The sequence below is a fragment of the Ochotona curzoniae genome, unplaced genomic scaffold, assembly GCF_017591425.1.
Source record: "Ochotona curzoniae isolate NIBS_2020 unplaced genomic scaffold, NIBS_Ocur_1.0 contig_523, whole genome shotgun sequence".
NCBI lineage: Eukaryota > Metazoa > Chordata > Mammalia > Lagomorpha > Ochotonidae > Ochotona > Ochotona curzoniae.
Genome location: NW_024466459.1, coordinates 274,665 through 295,483, shown reverse-complemented (window position 1 = coordinate 295,483; position 20,819 = coordinate 274,665). Strand labels below are relative to the sequence as shown.

At 52.3% G+C, this 20,819-nt stretch overlaps 1 protein-coding gene across 1 annotated transcript; it reads right to left on the bottom strand.

Annotated features, from left to right (window-relative positions):
• Positions 1 to 4,993: 4,993 nt before the first annotated feature.
• Positions 4,994 to 16,771, bottom strand: METTL2A (methyltransferase like 2A). Its single transcript, XM_040989344.1, has 9 exons — positions 16,227 to 16,771; positions 16,026 to 16,117; positions 14,775 to 15,106; positions 12,726 to 12,775; positions 10,772 to 10,832; positions 9,174 to 9,313; positions 7,783 to 7,889; positions 6,049 to 6,114; positions 4,994 to 5,301 (listed from the first exon to the last, which is right to left on the bottom strand). The coding sequence occupies exons 1-9, from the start codon at positions 16,769 to 16,771 to the stop codon at positions 5,147 to 5,149; spliced, it is 1,548 nt and encodes a 515-aa protein (XP_040845278.1). The 3' UTR covers positions 4,994 to 5,146.
• Between the last annotated feature and the right edge of the window lie 4,048 nt (positions 16,772 to 20,819).

Below are 20,819 nucleotides of genomic sequence, written 5' to 3'. Positions count from 1 at the left end.
GCATGCAAGAGGGTGCTCCCATCAGGGGAAAGAGGCCTCATTTGTGTCCCAGGCTACTGGCCAGCGCGTCTCAGGACTCCAGAGCGGCACAGCCCGACAGTGGTGCCCTCTGGTCAGGCCATGGATCAGAGACTCTTAGATACAGCGTGGTACAGCAGGCCAATGGTTAACTAGGAGACCCAGCGTCAGGCTTTCCCCAACGTGGCGGCAGCCCCGCTGCAGAAGCCACCCCAGGTCTGCACCGCCTCCATGCCCCCGGCTCTCCTGGGGCTCTGGGAACGGCAGCTGCGGCCCGGAGCAGAGAACAGGCCTTTGTGTGTAGCGTCAAAGACGCTGTTTGTCCGGAGCTCATCTTTTGAGCCAGACAGAATGCCCTACTCTTCTCAAGAAAGGCCTTTAAGGAAAGCCAGTAATGGGTTCTCTGAGAGCAGGACGCCTCGCTGCAGTCGACTGTGTCCAACTCAAACCTAGGAGCATGGGGTCACATGCAGGCAGGTGGCAGACCGACCCACTGCAAAGCATGGCTTGTTGGCTTTGGTAGAGGCCATGCTCCAGGTGACGTGCACAGGTGAAGGACACCCACGGTCTCAGAGCGAGCAGGTTACACCTTGACTCTGGGTACGGCCTTCAGGGTCACAGCTGAATCCCAGTAACGCCACTGCACCTGCCTCAAATTATCATTTATTTTTAAAAGATTTATTTTTACAGAGAGGGGGAGAGAGATCTTCCATCTGCTGATCCTCCCTTCAAATGGCTACAATGGCCAGAGCCAAGCGGATCCAAAGCCAAGAGCCAGTAGTTTCTTCTTGGTCTCCCATGCAGGTACAGGGTCCTAAGGCTTTGGATCATCCTTGACTGCTTTCCCAGGCCACAAGCAGGGAGTTGGATGGAAAGTGGGGCCACTGACATTAGAGCCAGCGCCCATATGGGATCCCGGTGTGTTAAAGGTGAGGATTTTAGCCACTAGTCTACCACACTGGGCCCAAATGATCACTCATTTTTCAAGTAAAGTGGAATTTTTTTCCCCTAGCAGGCTTCTGACACTTGGGAAGTTGAGTCAGTTTCGGATACATTTCTCTTTCAAGTCACACCACTTCCTGCCTTCGGAGCTCTGTGCTTGCATTAAGGACGCGAGAGACACCGATAGGACTGGACTCTGGTCTGGATGGCCTATGCTCTCTGGAGAGGCACTGAGGCCCGATGCGTACCCACCGTGAACACGTCGTGTCCTCCGTTCGCCACTGGTCCCCGGGGGGCTGAAACATAACGCGAAGTCCCTTACCCAGCCCACTCTTTGGTTGGCAGATAAAATGTCAGGGAGCTTCGCAGATGGCAGGGAATGAAATGGAGCCAGGGCAGGAAAAGGCTCATCTTTCCTAAGCCCGAAGCCCAGGCCAGGTGCCAGAAGACGGAACGCAAACTATGCCCCGGGCTCCGCGATGCTTGCAACATGCCAGAGGACGTCCTTCCGTGGATCACTTCGGCACATACACCTGTTCTTCCTTTCAGACGGCAAACGTGACGCGCTGCAGCCTGAAATAACTGTGATCCCCGGGAGCTTCCCTGCTCCCCTGCTTTGGATGACATCCAGGCAGGGACCCAGGGCGGGGCGAGGAGGCCGTGTTAGGGAGCGATGTTAACGGTGGCTTGGTGTGGGCATCAGTGCCCAAGAGAGGCGAGGAGGGCAGTGCAGGCAGCAGATCGGTAGCACAAAGGGACTGGCCCAGTGAGTAACCACATTCCAGGCCACAGCAGCCAGGTGCTTCACCGACTCAAGGGTTTCTCTCTTTTCCAAATAAATAAATCTCTTAAAAAGTCACTTTTGCAACCATTACAGTATAATTCAGCCAGAAGCAGGGGTAGGTAGGTGTTGATAGTGGAGAGTAAAAGTTTGATGAGGATGACGTATTTCTGGTCCCAGAGCACTACCCTATACTGTCATTGGGATGTGACAGTGGAGGGACCCAGCTGACACGCCCCAACTAAGTGCCACCGCTACTAACAGGGGAATTCAAAACCACACCTCACCCAGCACTGAAACGCACAGCCTGGGTCAAAACAAGAGGAATCGTCAAGAAACCTTGCTTGCTAGTTTACAGAACAGCCTGAATCTTCAAATGTCAAGGTGATAAAACCAAACCAGAACTGTTCCAAGTTGGAGTCTGAGGACATACCCTAAAAGAATTTTTATTTATTTTTTTATTTGAAAGGTAGATTTACAGAGAGATCTTCCATCTGCTGGTTCACCCCCCATTTGGCCACATTAGCCAGAGCCAAGCTGGAGCAAAGCCAGGAGCCACTTCCGGGTCTCCCACGTGAGTACAGGGGCCCAAGGACTTGAGCCATCCTCCACTGCCTTCCTGGGTCATTGTCAGGGAGCTGGATCAGAAGTCGAGCAAGCCCATCTGTAGGCAAATGCCCGGCTTGCCTTGTACCTAGGCAGGTGTTACACTGCTGGGAGAAGAGCAGCCAGTAGCTGGTGGGCATTCTGGGCCTGCTGGATGCCAAATTTGTGTTAACTATACCAGTATGCCAGTATGGTTGCCTAGCCCAGCACGATGATGGCTCAATGACCAACTCCTCCCCTTGCGAGCACCGGGATCCCACATGGGTGTCAGTGTCCCAGCTGCTCCGCTTCCCCTCCAGCTCCCTGCTTGCGCCCTGGGAAAGCAGACAAGGATGGACCAAGGCCTTGGGACCCTGCACCCATATTGGGGCCTGGGAGAAGGTTCCTGGCTTTGGTTCAGCTCTGGCCGTCATGGCCTCCTGGGGAGTGAACCAGCAGATAGAAGATCTTTCTGTTTTTCTTTCTCTGTAAATCTGATCTGCCTTTCCAATAAAAATAAATCTTAAAGAAGGGGAAAATAAATAATTGAAGGTTTAATAAACCATGCCACAACAGTAGCATAATCTATTTTTTTTTTTAAGATTTATTTTTATTGGAAAGGCAGATATATAGAGAGGAGGAGACAGAGATCATCTTCCATCTACCGACTCACTTTGCAAGGAGCCACAACAGCTGCAGCTGAGCCCACCCGAAGCCAGGAGCCTGGCGCCTCTTTCAGGTCTCCCACATGGGTGCAGGGTCCCAAGGCTTTGGGCCATCCACGACTGCTTTCTCAGACCACAAAAAGGTTTATGGGAAGTGGAACAGCTGGGATACAAACTGGAGCCCATATGGGATCCCAGCAGTTGCAAGGCAAAGAGCCAATAGGCTATTGAGCTGGGCGCAGGAAAAAAATTTTTCAGGCAAAAGCAGGCATTCATTTGAATCTTAAAAGTTCTACTTTTTGGGTCCCTTGCCATAGTCTAGGGACTAAAGTCCTCACCTTGCATGTGCCTGGATCCCATATGGGTGCTGGTTCGTGTCCCGACTCTTCCACTTCCCCTCCAGCTCTGTGTAGGGAAAGCACTCAAGCACGGTCCAAAGCTTGGGACCCTGCACCCACTCAGATGAGAGACCCAAAGAAGCTCCTGGCTTCGGATCGGCTCAGCTCCAGCTCTCGCGGCCACTTGGGGACTGAACCAGCATATGAAGACCTTTCTGACCCTCCTTTTCTCTGCAGAGCTGCTTTTCCAATAAAAATAAATCTCAAAAAAAAAAAAGTTATATTCTTTATGGATTTTATCCTTATGTTTTAAGGAGAAAAATTGCTTGCCTCATCCCTGTTGTCACATGTGTGGTAGAAAATAACTATATAAACACCCGAGTGAAAATCCAAAATGTAGGAATGAGATAACAATTGGAAATCCCTTATTTATTACAGTTTAGAAATATTCTGTAACCAGGGTTCATCACGTGGGAAATACGTGAAGGTGACAGCAGAATGCGGCCCACCACGGGCTTGGCGCTGTGGCCCCGGAGGTGACAGCCTGCGATGTTGGCTCCTGTCCCAGCGTCTCCACTTTAAGGTCCAGGCAGGCAGTGGTGGATGGCCCGGGTGTCCTTGGATGCCTAGGCGCAGCTCCCGGCTGTGGCGTGGAGCAGCACTCGCTGATGCAACCATCTAGAAACCACTCTGCCTTTACTCATCTAAGGGTCAAGGAGACAACTTGAGTTCTTTCAACACAGATTCAAGGGGAACAGTTTTAAAAAGTATTAGCTCTCAAGAAGAAAAGTTTAGTTATGAATCATAAAATTGGAAAATCTTGAAATTTCACACAAGGAACTTGAGAGAAAATTGCATATTGAAGTGCTCCACAAATACTGAGCTCAACTCTTGGCAGGATGACGGAAAAGGGGCTGGTGTCGTAGCACAGAGCATGAAGCCGCTGCCTGTGATGCCAGCATCTAACATCAGTGCCCATTTGAGTCCCTGCTGTTCCAGATTGGCTCCAACACCCTGCCAGGGGCTGGGGAGAGGCAGCGACACATGGCCAACTATATGGGCTACAGGGCAAGCGCCCAGCTTTGGCCATCTGGGGAGTACACCAGTGGAGGGAAGAGTCCTCTTCCTGTCTTTTTTTTTTTTAAAAAGATTTGTTTTATTTTTATTCTAAAGTCAGATATGCAGAGAGGAGGAGAGACAGAGAGGAAGACTTCCGTCTGTTGATTCACTCCTCCTCAAGTGGCCGCAGCTGCTGGAGCTGCGCCAATCTGAAGCCAGGAGTCAGAAGCTTCTTCTGAGTCTCCCACATGCATGCAAGGTTTTGGGCCGTCCTCTACTGCTTTCCCAGGCCACAAGCAGGGAGCTGGATGGAAAGTGCAGCCCCTGGGACCACTGCCTTTGTGACAGGAGCGGCAGGCACGCAAGTTCTTGAGGCAGACGTGACCTTCAGAAAGCCCTGCAGCACACCGGGGTTGCAGTGTGTCAGGAGCAGGTGCCTTCTTTTATTTTAACTCACTTTTATTAGAAAGGCAGATTTACAGAGAGGAGAGACAGAAAAAGATGTTCCATCTGTTGGTTCACTCCTCAAGTGACCGCGATGGCCAGAGCTAAGCCAACCCAAAGTTGGGAGCCAGGAGTTTCTTCTAGGTCTCTCAAGTGAGTGCAGGGTCCCAAGGCTTTTGGCTGTCCTTGAATGCTTTCCCAGGCCACAAGCAGGGAGCTGGATGGAAAGTGCAGCCCCTGGGACAGGGACCTGCTGCGCCAATATGGCAAAGGATGAGCCAGTTGAGCCTCTGTGCCAGTCCTCAGGTGCCTCTTTAGCTGGGTTGGGACAGCAGAGGCTTGCGGTACTTGCACTGAATCCAAACCCGGTACATCATCAGCTGCTTCCCTCGATTCACTTGCAGGCGCCGGTCCACCAAGTTCTGAACCTTCTCCAGTCCAGCAGCAGTGAAAAGAGCGTCCAGCTCATCTAGTTTAGAGAAGAGAAGATGCATCAGTCACGCCCCGCCAGTGACAGGCATCTTGCGTGCCACTTCCTGTGGCAGCATGGCCCTGTGAGATGCTCAGGGCTGCAAGTGGATTCTACAGTACCACCCAGCGGTGCACGCAGAGGCCACATGTTAACATCTGGCTGGTTCTAGGATGGGGAGCCCCATCTGGGAAGGGTGGCCTCGAACTCCAGAACTTAGCGAAGAGACAGCTGATGATGAGGGAGCTGGAAGAAGGTACAAGTTGTAGGCCAGAGGTACTGTGACCCTTCAGTCCAGTATGAGCCTTTGGGGCTCTAGGAATGCCTATAAATGAGATGCAAAACCAACCAGCTCAACCTCCCTGGCACCCACCTGCTGAGCCACGGCTCACTGCGATAGCTCTGAGGGGCATGTGTTGTGGCTGTGACTGAGGCTCAGTCTGTGAGGAGGCAGTGTCCCCAAGGTTTGTGGATAGGACAAGGAGCCGAGGTGGGCATCTCTGGGCAAAGCGGAAGCCAGGGGAAATGGCCCAGCCTGCCCAGGGCACACTTGACCACACCCAGCATCCAGGCAAGTCGGGCTGGACCGGAGACGAGCCTTAGCAAATGGGCAGATGTCCGTTCTGGACAAAACGACAGAGAGCGGAAGGCAGAGGCTGAAGGTGCGCAGCAGCCAGGGCGGGTGGGCACGTCAGGACAAGGCTGCCTGGAGGGGAGCCACGGCGGTAAGGATGAGCATCGCCATACCCTGCGTGAAGAAGTAAACTCGGGTGCCGTCGCCTCTCACGTAGAAGTTCCCAGACAGACACTGGCCTGCAGAGCGACACGGCAAGACATGGACTCATTTTAAGACATTTCTTCCCTTTATCACTAAGCAGACAGGCCACGAAACATCAAATTCTCAGGCAGAGATTCCTGTTAGACACACTTGCTCCTTGACAGGAACCTGAAACTTTTCTTCCTTGGAACACTGCTTTGGAGAAGAGCAGCTTATTGGGAATAATCAAAAGCCACTGTCACACAGAATTGACTCCTGGGGTCGGCACGGCAGCTGCAAATGCTGGCGTACCATGTGGATGCTGGTTCATGACCCAGCTGCTCCACTTCCCATCCAGCTGCCCCACTTCCCATCCAGCTGCCTGCTTACGGCCTGGGAAAGCAACCAGATGGCTCAGGTCCTTGGGGTCCTGCACCTGCATGGGAGACTAAGAGGAAGCTCCAGGACCCTGGCTTTCCCAGCACAACCCCAGGCACAGGAGCCATTTGGGATCTGAACCAGTGGATGGAGGATCTCTGTTTCTCCTCTCTATAAATTCTTTTAAATTAAAAAAAAAAATTTTTTTTTAAAGAAACAAATCAGCTCACTCTCTTCCCTACTCCCTTGGATTAGATCAACAGTATGCGCTGCCAAACAAGCAAAACCCCCAAAACCCACACCCAAAAACCAGCAAGGGGGCTGTGTAGGGACACCCGGGACAGTCCGTATCGCTGTTTTTGTGTCACTCCGCATGCATGCACACACGTGGTCAGCTGAGACACTGCTTGCCTCGTGGACGGAGCTCTCACGCTGCTGCCGAGTCCCCGGTCTCCACGTGCACATGCATGTACTCTCACGGCAGTGACACATGGCGTCCAGTGCGCGGACTCACCGACACACTGCTTTCCTTGCTAGAATACAGAAGAGGAACCGCCAGGAGCTCCGGCAGGCTCGGCCGGGTGAGGCGCACGCGCCCACCTGCAGGCACTCACGCAGTCTCTGATTCTGCCCACACGTTTACTGTGGACATGGGTATACGTATGCTCACACATTAAATGGACTTGGTTACATGTATACTCATCCGTGCAGTATGACTTGGTCATCAGAAACGCTCACACGTCTACTAAGGACTGGTTCTTGGACAGTTCCTGACGAGGTCAGATGGGCTCAGCAGCAGGGTGGCTGGCACAGGCCACAGCAATGCCTTTCCCCAGGGACGCAGGAGAAGGCTCCGGTGCCTTCTGCTCTGCACTGGCCAGCACTGGGGTTCCCCACAGTCTACTTTCATTCTGTAGAAGTTCTGTTCAATAGCTGGGTGATATGCTCTTCCACGCCATGAACCGACTATTCGCTGCCTGGTTTCTGGGTGGCTCACGGATCTCCTGATCACTTTCCCGGCAGCCCCTGGGAGTCGCACATATCCAGCCCTTCATCACATGTACTGCAAAAGCTCTCTTCTCATTTCATCCTTGGTATTTTACCTTTCTTATATATGTTTAACCATCTCCTACTTGAACATTATTAACATAATCAAATGTGCTTCTATAAACAGCTCTTATAATAGCAACTGTCTCCATCTACAAGAGCCCAACAGTTAGATTAACCAGGCCTCTTGTCTTCAACCATGTGCCCCTGTCACATGCCAAGTGGCTTCATACATGCAGGTGGAGCTCTGGGGCCTCAGCAACAGCAGCCCCACTGCTTCGGTCACAGGGGTGAAATACCTTTCTTAAAGCGCAGCTGAGCCATGTCGTAGCGGCCGTAGTCTCGCAGAAGCATCATCCCGCCCGGCCTCAGGAGCCTGGCCAGGCGGCCGATGGCCTGCTGCATCCTGTGGGGGAGGCGGGAAGGAAGATCAGCCTCTTGGTGGACAGGGCTCCTGTCTCCTCTGCTTCAGCCCTCGCCAGCTGCCTCCTGCCGAGGACTGTCCACCCAAGCTGCCTGCTCCTGGGCTCACCCTTCCTGTCCCGGCTCACGTGGCTGCCGAGCTAGGCCCTGCCCATTCAGTGGGGACAGCTGTTGACTCACCTGCCACCCACTACACTTTCTGTATGCCACAGGATTTGTCCTCAAGAACGGACACTTGGCACAGGTGACATGGCAGCAGGTAGACAAGGCCTGCAGGAGTAGGGCACTCCATTGCCCACCGCGCTCCCTGCCCACAGGTTCTCCAAAGTTGTGGCAAGTTTCACGCTTTCATAGCTGCAGAATAGATATGCTATGGACTTACAAAAGTACTTCACTGCCAACTGAAATTCTGAATAATGAATGCAGACTGTTTTCTTCTGGTCTGTGTCAGTTCTTGCAGCTCACAGCATTTTAACGTTCACAGTTAGGAAAGCACCGCGGGCTGGCCTATCACCTTACCCTCTTCATAGCCCTGCCGGGTGAGGCCTCGGCGCCATTCCAGAGGAAAGGTGGGGTGCAGAAGGCTGCACCTTCGGGGCTCCAGGCTGTGGAGCTGCTTTCAGTTCATGTCCTGTTTTCAGTCACGTGATCGGGCTCTTACACCTGCTGGCCTTGAGAGCTAACACTAATTAGTTTCATTTTCCTGTGTTCTCTGAGACTTGAAACGAATTGCTTGGTTTCAGGGTCTATTCAGGCCCCTGGCACATGCCAAGCCCCATCCTGGCTGACTAGGGACTCTACAACTAGCTGACAGTACCTGAATCTTTCCAATTATCTGGGCTTCTGTAGACTAGGGCTGCGGACTGCCTGAAGCCTAGGAGACTTTCACAGCACCTTCCCGGGAACAGCATCTGACTTTGCTTTCCTACACATCTGGTTCACAGAATTCTGTTCTGCACTCTGCCAGACAACACTAAGCAGAGAACACCGCAGCTAAGCTTCAGGGGCAACACGGCCTGTGCACACACTTGCTTTTCTGAGGCAGCACTTAGTACTGCTCTATGTATTCGCTACAGATTGCCCTCCCACCAGGCAAAGATCCAGCTGCGGCAGTGAGAGGCTGGCATGGAAGGTGTGCCCACAGACAGATCGAGGGTGACTGCAGGGCAGCCCCCATCACCGAGCAGGGGCAGCTTTCCCACATCAGAACACATGGACTGGGGCAAGCTGCAGTACCAAGGCCTGGCCCCAAAGCTGTGAAGCTTACTTGTCTGGAACAATCGCTGAGAGAACAAATATGAGCACGATGACATCGAGACTGGCCTCGGGCACGGGGTAATGCTGCCCTTCATCACACAGGTCATGAACGAAGACAAAACATCGAGAAGGATCGTATTCCGGATGTGTCTGCGGGGCAGGAACACACACAGGTAAGACCCCACACACAGGCCCTTGCTCTGGGTCACTGCCACCACAGCTCTCAGGGGCAGGCTCAGTGGTCACAGCACGTGCTCCCCAGGGAGGACTCCAGGCTGAGAGGGAGGAGGCACGCCAGGCAAGGGCTGTGTTTTCAAGATGGACAGTCCAGCTCCCACTACTCCTAAGATGCCATGTCTGGGCTTCTCAAGCATGGTGTTATAGCGGGCAGGAAAAGGTGTGCCCAAGAGGGGAAAAAACAACCTTTACAGAGGGAGACAGAATGTGTGACAACAACTGTGAACCATCAGATTACACAGGTCACAGTAAACTCTCCAGGAAAACCTTTTCCATGTGCAGAAAATGTAGGCTCTAGGGCCTGGTGTGGTAGACTAGCAGCCAAATCCTTGCCTTGCACACGCCAGGATTCCATAAGAGTGCCAGCTTGTGTCCCGGCTGCTCCATTTCCCTTTCAGTTCCTGCTTGTGGCCTGGGAAGGCAGTGGAGAACGACCCTGCACCCGTGTGGGGGATCCGGAAGAAGTCGCTGCCTCCTGTCTTCGGATCCGCCCAGTTCCAGCCACTGCGGTTACTTGGGGAGTGAACCAAGTGGGTGGAAGATCTTTCTGTCTCTCCTTCTCTGTAAATCTGCCTTTCCAGTAAAAACAAATAATCCTTAAAATCAAAACAAAGCAAAAATAAAAAAAAAAGAAAAACTGAACCAAACCAAAATAAAAAGGAAAAAAGAAAAAATGTAGCTTCTGCTTTGCTGTAAGATGAAGTTAGTGATGGCTTGCCAGTCACCTGACTGCTCTCGGAGGGGCAGGTGCCCTCCAGCCCTCAGCGTGGCACCAGGCGCCCTCCCTAGCTGCAGCCCAGTCATCCCGCACCATGGGCAGCTCAAAGGGGGTAAGTAGATGTACATGTTGGCTGAGGTCCCCCAGATGCTTCCAGAATCTTTGTGGCGAGAACAGTCAGCTGAGAGGCTCCAGGGAGCCCCGGGAGTGTGATGGGCTGGGGAAGGGCCCACTCATGGGGAGGCAAAAACCAGGAAAAGCCTCGAGAGGGATGTTCTGTCTGGAAAAACACACTGCTCAGGGGGCCGGGGCACCTGCGAGGGCTGGGTGTGGAGCCAGCTTGCCTCGCACCTGACACCCCTTTGGGGCCAAGTTCTGTCCTTTCCTGGGCCTGGCCTTCAGCTGACCCACTAGGCGCTGTAGCTCCTTGCACACTGCTCTCAACCGTAACTCCACGAAACCTGAGTGAGTCACCTCATCTCAATCCTTCCAATTCAAGCTGTGCGAGTCAGGAAACCTGCCCAAAGTCTGCAGGTGCTAAGTGGCAGATTCAGGCCTGGACCCTGACTCCAGGCTGCTCTGGGGATTCTGATGGACAGCCTCTTCCAAGGGGAACATGGTTCGAAGTCCTTATTTGCGGACCCTGTACTTACCCGGACCAGCTCTACAGCTCGGGAGGAAAAGTCACAGCAGTACACAAACAGCCCTGGGTCACTGAAACGGGCAGAAAAAGGCAGCACAAGTTAGCCGCTGACCGCCGTCTGTCCCCTCAGTGTAACACCTTGTCCCATTCATGCAAGGAACCATACCTGTCAGGTACACTGCATTTCAACTCAGTAAAAACCCTTTCAAATCTAAATCCTTCCTTTGGTCCCATGGATACAGTCAGTAGTGCGTTTATCAAACACCAGAGAGCTTCAATACAACATCCGCAGTTCTTTCCCCACCTGCAGAAGGCCCACCTTCTTTGTCAAGCCTTGGCACCAGGACAGTTCCTGCGTCACCTCTCTGGGCTACCCTGGCCTCTCTCCATGCCAGGAACACACCAGTGCCCACCTGCCTCTACCACGCAACAAGTGGCGTGCCACCCAAGATCATATTGGTTCTTAACCCGCCCACCAAACATCCCCGAGGGTCCCCACGTGGCAGACGTCCGGGTGCGGGCAGACAAGGATGAAGACGACAGTAAGCTCTGTGCTGGAGCTTCTTATCTCCAATGTCCAACGCGAGCCTTAGCACAAAGCGACCGAACGCACAGCTGCCAGCAGGACTCCATTAGGAAACGTGCCGCACATTTATCCACAAGACATCCTAACGCAAAACAACCCAGGGTGTGGGGGTGGTCGGGAGAGTAAGCAGGGGGACAGGGGAGAGTAAGGAGGGGGGACAGGGGAGAGTAAGAAGTGCGGGGGGAGGGGGGCAGCAGAAGGCCCTTCTGCACTGTGGGGCTGATTCTCGAAGTCGACCTCGGACTTCTCCGGGCCCCAGCTCCGCTGTCCCCCACAATCTCTGGGAGGTGCAGGCCAGGGGAGCTGCTGCATCCACGTGGCTAATCTATGTACCAGTGCTTGGAGGCCGCCACGCAGCTCCTGTCCTCTAGCCCACACTTGAAAGGTCCCCGATAGCCAGGGCTGGCCCGAGGCCAAAGCCGGGCACTCAAGCTGGCACAACCCAGGGCCTCCCGGCCCCTGCTCTCAGCAGCAAGCCTCCGTGGCTGCCCCGCACACTGACAGCCAGGGGGTAGTTCTCTGCCCACTTGTTGCATAGTAACTTGGAATCCTGTAATAGTTGCTTTTGTTAAAATAAAATCTCCGAGGCCATCTTGCCAGGGTCCCTCACGCAGTGGGACAGAAGCAGTTGCAGCCAGCCTTGTAACTGGGCCTGCGCACATCGGCAGACTTATGGTTGTTCTAATGTGAAGTGACACACCTCCAGTGACGCCTGAGCAGCTGTCTCGGAACACGGGGCACACGGAGAGCCACGTCAAGGTGCACGTTCCGCAGGTCTCTCCACCCTTCCTCTGCCCATCAGCTTTTGTGGGCTTGTTTCACCTCCTTGCCCAGTCACCCTACCGAGGAGTCCCCGGATCTCTCTCCAGGGAGATGGATTCTCGACCACTGGAGGTGTGGGAACCCTGAGCTACAAGCACATGCCACTGAGGCCTGGATGGGCAGTGGGCAGCGCTGTGGGATCGGACACACTCCAGGTACAGCGTCGGCGGGAACTGCAGGGGAGCCAGCTGGCTCTGAAGATTTGGATGGTGTCCGGTTGGGGTGGGACGACCCCACACCATCCAGAGCCAGCGGTGTCTGAGCGGGGCACATCAGCCTGCTTTCACCACAGTGGCCAGGCCAGTTCAGCCACGGGCTGCTCCTCAGGGAGCGGACGTGGCAGCCTGGGGCAGCTGGGAAGCAACTAGGGGAAGACATGAACCGGGATTAAATCCCACAAAATTCCCCTGCTAACTGACACAAAATCAAAATCCCTGGCAACCCATGTTTCAGGGAAACCATTGGTGACGGTGTGATGCCCTAAGAGCTTCTAAAATAATACATCCGTCTCTTTTCTTCCTTACTGTCAAACACTTGGACTTGACAACATACTTACTTGTTAGTTTGCAAAATCGGAAAGACTGTGTTTCCCACACCACAACCGACCTGCAGACAGAGACGAGCTATGAGTCACAGGACTTTCTGAAGCTCAACAAACATCCTGCAGCCAGATAAGTAACCAGTACCTAACGGTGAGCAGCCTTGCCTAGCTGTCGGCAAGGGTACAGATCCTGGAATCCAGCAGCACCCCTGACCTCAGGGACCCTGACAGGGACAGCTGGGGACAACTGGAACCTGGCTGTCACTGGCTCAGGTGCCCTGATTCCGGATAAAATACTTCCTGACTGAGCTCCACTAAAACCCTTCAACAGGTTGAACTGACAAGCAGACCAAAGTAACCAAGTCACACAAAAGCAGCAACCACGGAGCAGGTGCTGTGGTGCACACCAAGCTGCCACCTGCGACGTCAGCATGCAGAGGAGCACTGGTTCAAGTCCCAGCTGCTCCACTCCCAAACCACTTTTCTGCTAATATGCCTAAGAAACCAGCGGAAAATGGCTCAAGTATTTGGGCTCCTGCACCCACGTGGGAGACGCAGATGAAGTCCAAGCTCCTGGCTTTGGTCTAACCCAGATTCTGCCATTGCAGACATTTGGGGAGCGAACCAGCAGATCAAAGATTTCTCAATCTCTCTTTTTAAATATTTATTTATTTTTATTGGAAAAGCCAATTTACAGAGAAAAGGACAGGCAGAGGAAGCTTTTCCATCGCTGGGAGTGATGGGAACGATTTTCATCACTCCCCAAATGGCTGAAACAGCCAGGAGCCTGAAGCTTCAGGGTCTCCCACACGGGTGCAGGGTCCCAAGGCTTTGGGTTGTCCTAGACTGCTTTCCCAGACCACAAGCAGGAAGCTGGAAGGGAAGCGGAGCAGCCGGGACACTAACAGGTATCCATATGGGATCCTGGTGCATACAAAGTGAGGACCTGAGCCACTAGGCTATGGCACTAGGCCCCATTCTCTTAAAACCATCTATAATCACAGCATGTTCAGTCCAACAGTTAAGTACCTGTGCCCACACTGGGAACCCTGGGCTTGATTCCAGTCCTGGGCTTCGGACTCAAGCATTCCCACTGAGGCACACCCCAGGAGATGGCTGTGATGGGCCAAGGGACTGGTTCTTGCCACCCATCAGGAGATCTGCATTGAAATCTGGTTCCCAGCATTGGTCCCAGCCTAGCCTTGGCCAGTGCAGGCATTTGGGGAGTGAATCAACAGGTAGGACATAGTTAAGAGTCTACCTCTGCTGTGAGGTCCCTGAGGTCAGGGACCCTCTCAAGAAAATCTTGGCCACTTGCGGCGGTGCTGTGTGCCAGGTACTGTTCCTGTTTCTATATTTTCACAGTCCTCTTATGTCTCACTGTTAGGGGTGGTGGTGCTGGGGTGCTCATTCCACAGCACACCACTGGGTCACCCCAGGGCTCCGGAGTCACCTTCCAGTGGAGGACTCAGTCCTCATCAGTAAATTATACGACAGCTCCCACCTTGCTCATGGTGTGGGAAAGCAGTAGGGACTGGCCCAAGCCCTTGGGACCCTGCACCCATGTGGGAGACCTAGAAGAAGCTCCTGGCTTCAGACTGGCCCAACTCTGGCAATTACAGCCATCTGGGAGGTGAACCAGTGGCTGAAAGATCTTTCTGTCTCTCTTTGTCTAACTCTACTTTTCCAATAAAAATAAATAAATGAAAAAAAAAAATTCCCAGGTCTGAGATGTAGCACAACTAGCACAGCTCACCTTAATGCATTAAAAAGGAAGTCCCAAGTCTTGTTGTCACCCAGGACTTTTCCCCAGCGATCATCCTGAGTCCTTTCCCCTGTATGAGACAGTGATGCATGCCGTGCAAAGCCTGGCCCTAAAACTTCCCACTGGGATATGGTATTCCTACGTTTGCATGTAGGGCTTTTCATTAGATCAGAAACAGAGGCGAGAACAAGCCAATCCAGACAGCACCATCAGCTAGAAAACGCGTCCGTGGTGAGCCTTTCTGTGCCCCCCCAGGTGCCCCAGCATGACGGCTTCACTACCTCAACCAGCCGGATTACCTCGAGTATGCGGTAGGTGGCGGAGCAGCCAGGGAACTCGTGGGCACCGACGTGCAGGAGGCTGAGCTGCTGAGCCGCCTCGTCCACCCCAGCAGGCAGCTCCGTTCCGGGTCCCAAGCTGCCCACAGAGCCCGTGTGCTGCACTGCTGCCGTCAGAGCAGCTGCGGCCTCGCTGCCTGCACGCTCGGGCGCCTCACTTGGGCGACATGTGTTCTGGTCAGGGGCCAGCTCGGGGAACTCAGTGAAGAGCCAGTGTCTATCCTTGAAAAACCCGTTTTCATGGATTTTGTAGAAGTCGTTCCAGTACTTGTGGGCATTGAGCTCATAATCTTCTGTAAATGTTTAAGAAACAAGGAGTCAGATCTGAAGAAGTGAATGCCAGATACCCGATTCTGCAATGTCACTTCTGCAGAACCAGCCTTCGAGCTGAAGGCCCTCAGAGGTAATTCAGTCCTGCCACCTGTCCTCACCTCCCATCAGCCCCTTGTCGGGATGTCGGTGGGCGAGGGGAGCTGGACTGGGAAATGGAAAAGACAGGGCCTCAACTGGCACCCATATGGGATGCTGTACCACCTCTCCCTTAACGCCGGCTCCAGACCAGGTGCACGCCCCAGGAAAATCACTCACCTGGGGGGGGAGGTCGTCTTTACCTCTGCCCAAACTTATCTCCATTTTTCCTTCACTCATCTTTCATAAGGGAGTACACCCAATTACCAGTCACTAACCCCCTCTCCCAACAAGGTTTAGAATCTGACCCCTGGATTCCAGCTCCAAAGGCAGCCTCTTAAGTGTAGACCAGTTGGTAAGAACGGCCTCCAGGGGCCACGCCACACGCTGAGGCTTAGCGGGCTCCGCTGCCACCTGCAGTGCTGGCACCGTGCAAGGGCGCCTGGCCAGTGCTCATGTGCCTGGATGGAAGGCCTGTTATTCTCTCTTTCTGTAACTCTGCCTTTGTAAATAAAGAAATGTTTCTTGAAATAAAAGAAAGGATAACGTCTAAGATGATCACGTGATCCCACGGCCACCCGAGGCTGGTCGGATCGACGAGACTCGTGAACATAATTACAAACACAACCACCTTCGGAAAGTCACTGGCCAGTTACCCTCGCCCAGACAACCAGGAAAAGCACCCCTGACCCACACAGTCTCAGTACCCTCTACGCCTAAGACGTCTGGAGGTGCTGCCCCCGCCCTCCAGGCCCGTCCCCTCCCTCGCGTTCCGTTCCCGAAGCCCCGTGGTCGCCGCTGCACCTTGCTTCTCTCGGCACACGCGCAGGGCACTGTTCTCCTGGACCTTCCTCTCGGCCGCCGCAGCCTGCTCTTCCGACCACTCCACATTGTCCCTGGGGGGAAGCAGGCGGGCAGCTCAGCGGTCTGACACCCCGGCCGGCGGAGCGCAGCGCCGGGGACCGCGGAACCGGACGCAGGCTGGGCGAGGGGCGGAGCGGTTACCAGGCATTGTGGTGGAAGACGCGCGCCGGATCCTTCAAGAACCGGCTCCCGAACTGCTGCCTCTTCCCGCCTACGGCAGCAGCGGACTCTTCACAAGAGAAGTCGGCCATGCCACCGGAGCCGGAAGCGTCATGCTCGCCGCGACGCGGGAACTTCCGGTGGGCCCCGCCCCTCACCGAAGGCGCTGGTGTCCGGGGCATGGGGGTGTCCCGGGTCGGGGTATGCTGGGTCGGGGCGTGTGTCGGGGTGTGTGTCGGGGTGTCCCGGGTCGCGGTGCGTGTTGGGGCGTGTGTCGGGGTGTCCCGGGTCGCGGTGCGTGTTGGGGCGTGTGTCGGGGTGTCCCGGGTCCGGGCGGCCGGCGGCCTCGAGTGGAAGAGACTCTCCCGGAAGGGCCTCAGCTGGCTGGAGCTTGTTCCCGGAGAGGCGCGGGAGGGACGCGCATTCTGGAAGAATCCAGGAGACACTGCCCGACGCGGGGACCCTTGGCTTCTCCCCTTTCCCTCAGTGGCGATGACTTGGGCATTGGAGGGTGGATCTGGACTCATTGTGGGACTGGGGATCAGAGGGAACCCACAGTTTCCCCAGGGAAGTGCCGCTCCGTCCTATGGGGGTGGCAGTGGTGTCTGAAATGGATTCCTAAGACACATGGCCACCTGTTCAACTAAAACCGAACATCTGAGGACACGTCTGAGAAAATCCTTATGACACTCTGTCATTTTGAACCATCCTACTGGGCTTCTTTATGCAATCAAGGTTGGGGTACACGTGTACAATTTGGTAGAGTAATCCGTTTTCAAACTTGCATTTCAATTTCTATGATAGACTACATATTGGTTCTAGAAGGAAGCAAACTGTCAATATCGGGTTGGTTGGGAAGACTTGCACTTGGCAGAGCAAGGTGGGATTGTTTCATGGCTGCGGTGCCATGCAAGGAAAGCCTGGTAGCCCCAAAGGCATGGGAAGAAAGTCCAAGAACTACATTCACAGAGTCAAATAATGATGACACATGAGATAATAATGGTGTGTGTGTGTGTGTGTAAAGCCACAAGCTCCAGCAAGGTAATTCAGTGGTTAAATATTCACCTTCAAGAGTTGGGATCCCATGTGGTACTGGCTTGTGTCTTGGCTGCATCACTTCCCATCCAGCTGCCTGCTTGTGGCCTGGGAAAGCAGTCAAGGACGGCCCAAAGCCTTGGAACCCTGCACCCGTGTGGGAGACCCAGGAGAAACTACTGGCTCTTGGCTTGGGATCCGCTTGGCTCTGGCCATTGTAGCCTTTTGAGGGGAGGATCAGCAGATGGAAGATCTGTCTCACCTTCTCTCTTTAAAATGTGTACGTATGAGCATTTGTAACCAAGTTCTAGAGCACCCACAGAAAGTTCCCTCACACCTCTTAGTAGTTTATTTTTTAATAGCCTGGCAGTATTATTTCTTTGTTTGAAATCTATATATCATTTTAATTACCTGTGGTACTGGTTTACATAGCTGTCAAATGATTCATTGGACATATAGGCTACTTTTAAGTTTGTCACTAATAAAAATTTAACATGATGCACACCCTTATAATGAAACCATTTTGTACATTTACGATATTTTTAAAGATTTATTAATTTTTATGGGAAAGTCAGGTATATACAGAGAAAGGAGGAGAGACAGAAAGATCTGTACCATGATTCACTCCCCAAGTTGGCTGCAATGGCCAGAGCTGCGCCAATCCAAAGCCAGGAGCCTGGAGCTTCTTCCTGGTCTCACATGCAGGTGCAGGGTCACAAGACTTTGGACCATCCTCAACTGCTTTCCCAGGCCACAAACAGGGAGCTGGATGGGAGGCAGGACAGCTGGGAAACAAACCGGTGCTATTATGAGATCCCAGTATGTACAAGGCAAGGACTTTAGCCACTAGGCTACCATGGCAGGCCTACATTTATGAGTACTTCTTAAGGATTAATTTCTGGAGGTGGAATTGCTGAGTCAATGGTGATAATTAGTTCCATTACTAGGCTCTGTGATGCCATGACATGCTACCTGTTAGCCGTTACATGTTCAGGTCCTAGAACAGCGTCTGGCACACAACATGGCACCCAGTAAGTAGTGACGGAAGAGAATTGTTATTGCTGTACTGAGTTCAGCAGAGATACACCCGTTGATAACTGTCAATGATGACGTGTGACAATTTAAAGGAAAGACGGTATTGCTGTGTCTCTTAGATTTCCCAGGACAGATCTGCTTAAAAACATTCTGACTTGTCATCTCACTGATACAAGCAATAGTCTAAGAATTCTAATGTTTTGACACCAAATTATGACACTTACATTCCTATTATACCTATAGCTATCCAAAAATCCCCTCTCATGTCAAACCATTATTTTTTTTATTTTTTATATTTATTTTTATTGGAAAGGCAGATTTACAGAGAGAAGATAGAGAAAGATCTTCCATCCACTGATTCATTCTCCACATGGATGCTGGGTCCCAAGGCTTTGGGCCATCCTTTGCTGCTTTCCCAGGCCACAAGCAGGGAGCTGGATGAGAAGTGGAACTGCAGGGATTAGAACCGGCACCCACATGGGATCCTGGCACGTTCAAGGTGAGGATTTAAGTATTAAGCCATTGCACTGGACCCTAAAACATTTTTGATTTCAGATTAGAAAATATGATTGCTCATTTATAAGGTTCTTTTCTGCAACACTATAACTTTGTAAAGAATGGCAACTATTTTGATTTTTTAAAGATTTATTTATTTTCATTGGAAAGGCAGATCAGATTTATAGAGAGAAGGAGACAGAAAGATCTTCCACCTGTTGCTTCACCCCACAAATGGCTGCAACAGTCAGAGCTGAGCTGAGCTGAAGCCAGGAGCCAGAAACCTCTTCTGGGTCTCCTGTGTTGGTTCAGGGTCCAAAAGCTTTGGGCCATCTCCCACACCACAAGCAGGGAGCTGGACAGAAAGTGGAGTGGCCAGGACACAAACCCGTGTCCATGTGGTGGACACGGTGGACAGTGCTTGGAGGCAGAGTAATAGCCAATTGAGCCATTTATTGGCCCCTAGCCCAGACATTTTAGATTAGTATTGACACTGGAGGTAAAACACTTTGCCATTCTGACTATAGGTTAATGTGGACTTCAGTTTCATAGATTTGGATTTCCTAAAAGTGACCTTCCTGTGATCAACTGTAACTACAGAAAAATGCCCTAAGAACATCAAGGTAAAGCTGGGAAGAATCAAAATGTTCCGGCTGATACATACTTAAATATGATTAAAATAGGAAACTATGTAATGTGTATGAGGATTCTTCAAAAAGTTCATGGAAAGTATAATTAAAAATAAGTTTATTTTGGTGCAAGCCATTTTGAAGTCCATGCATGTGAGGGATCTTCAAAGGGCTCATGAAATATGCATTATTTTAAAACTTTTAACATAAATTTTTGAGAGGCAGATTTATGAGAATGAGAGAGAGTTGGGGTGACCTTTATCTACAGGCTAACTCCCCAAATGACTGCAATGGCTAGTGCAGATTGGTCCAAAGCTGGGAGCAAAAAGCTGCTTCTGGGTCTCCCACATGGGTGCAGGGGCACAAGGTCTTCAGCCATTCTCCCCTGCTTTCCCAGGCCATCGGCTGGCAGTTGGATTGGAAATGAAGCAGCCAGGATTCAAACTGGCACCCATATGGGATGCAGACACTGCAGGTGGAGGATTAGCCTGTTGAGTTACCATGCCAGCCCCATGGAGCATGCATATTAAAAAAAAAAAACTACTCATAGGTTTTATGTGTTTTCTACCCAAATAAGCTTCTCTTAATCCTATTTCCATGGACTTCTTGAAGTACCCGCATATCTTACCACAACTAATAAAAAAACCCCGCAACTTGAGATATAATAATATGTGTGTGATTTTCAAGATTTATTTATTTATTTACTTGAATGGCAGAGTTGCACAGAGAGAGGAAGAGAGGGATCTTCTATCTGCTAGTTCACTCCCCGAATGGCTGCAATACCCACTGGGCCAGGCTGCAGCCATGAGCCAGCAGCTTCAACCAGGTCTGCCCTGGGATGCAGGAGCCCAAGCACCTTAGGTATTCTCCAGTTTTCCCATGCCACCATTGGCATGGAACTGGATCAGAATTAGAGCTGCTGGTCTCGAATCAGCAGCATCCGTATGGCGCCATAGCACTGGCCCCATTTGTGTGTGCCTCTGTGCTAAATGCATTGAAGTACAGCAACAAGTAGAGTGGGTGATATCAGCGATTTTAGAGTAATCCAAGCAATCGGTGGAGTGAGGTGTGGGGCCAAGGAGCCTTGGAGCACCCACACTGGCCAAGGTTCCCGGGGTGCTGGTGATACTGTTCTGAAAATGAAAGGGCCTATTCATCAGTCATCGCTGGCCTCCTCCCTTTTGCAGTCACTAAAGCCTTGTGGCTTGCAGTGTCCTGAGCTCAGCACTGGTCTGCTTCTGCCTGAGGCTCAGGCGGTTTAAAGCCAGCTGGGGGCAGCAGAAGGCAGCCGGCTGTCGGGGAACTGAGAATGAAACACCTATGTACTAGCACAGATTTAGAAAAAAAGAAAACCATTTTATGACTTATTATTTTTTTTTTT

What these genes read in the sequence shown, in the direction of transcription:
- METTL2A (XM_040989344.1), bottom strand. Translation starts at nt 16,771, where the DNA reads ATGAGTCCAGATCCACCCTCCAATGCCCAAGTCATCGCCACTGAGGGA. An exon ending in CGTGTGCCGAGAGAAGCAAG is followed by an intron (nt 15,107 to 16,025) that starts GTGCAGCGGCGA and finishes AAACATTTACAG; the next exon opens with AAGATTATGAGCTCAATGCC. An exon ending in TCAGCGATTGTTCCAGACAA is followed by an intron (nt 7,890 to 9,173) that starts GTAAGCTTCACA and finishes CCTCCCCCACAG; the next exon opens with GATGCAGCAGGCCATCGGCC.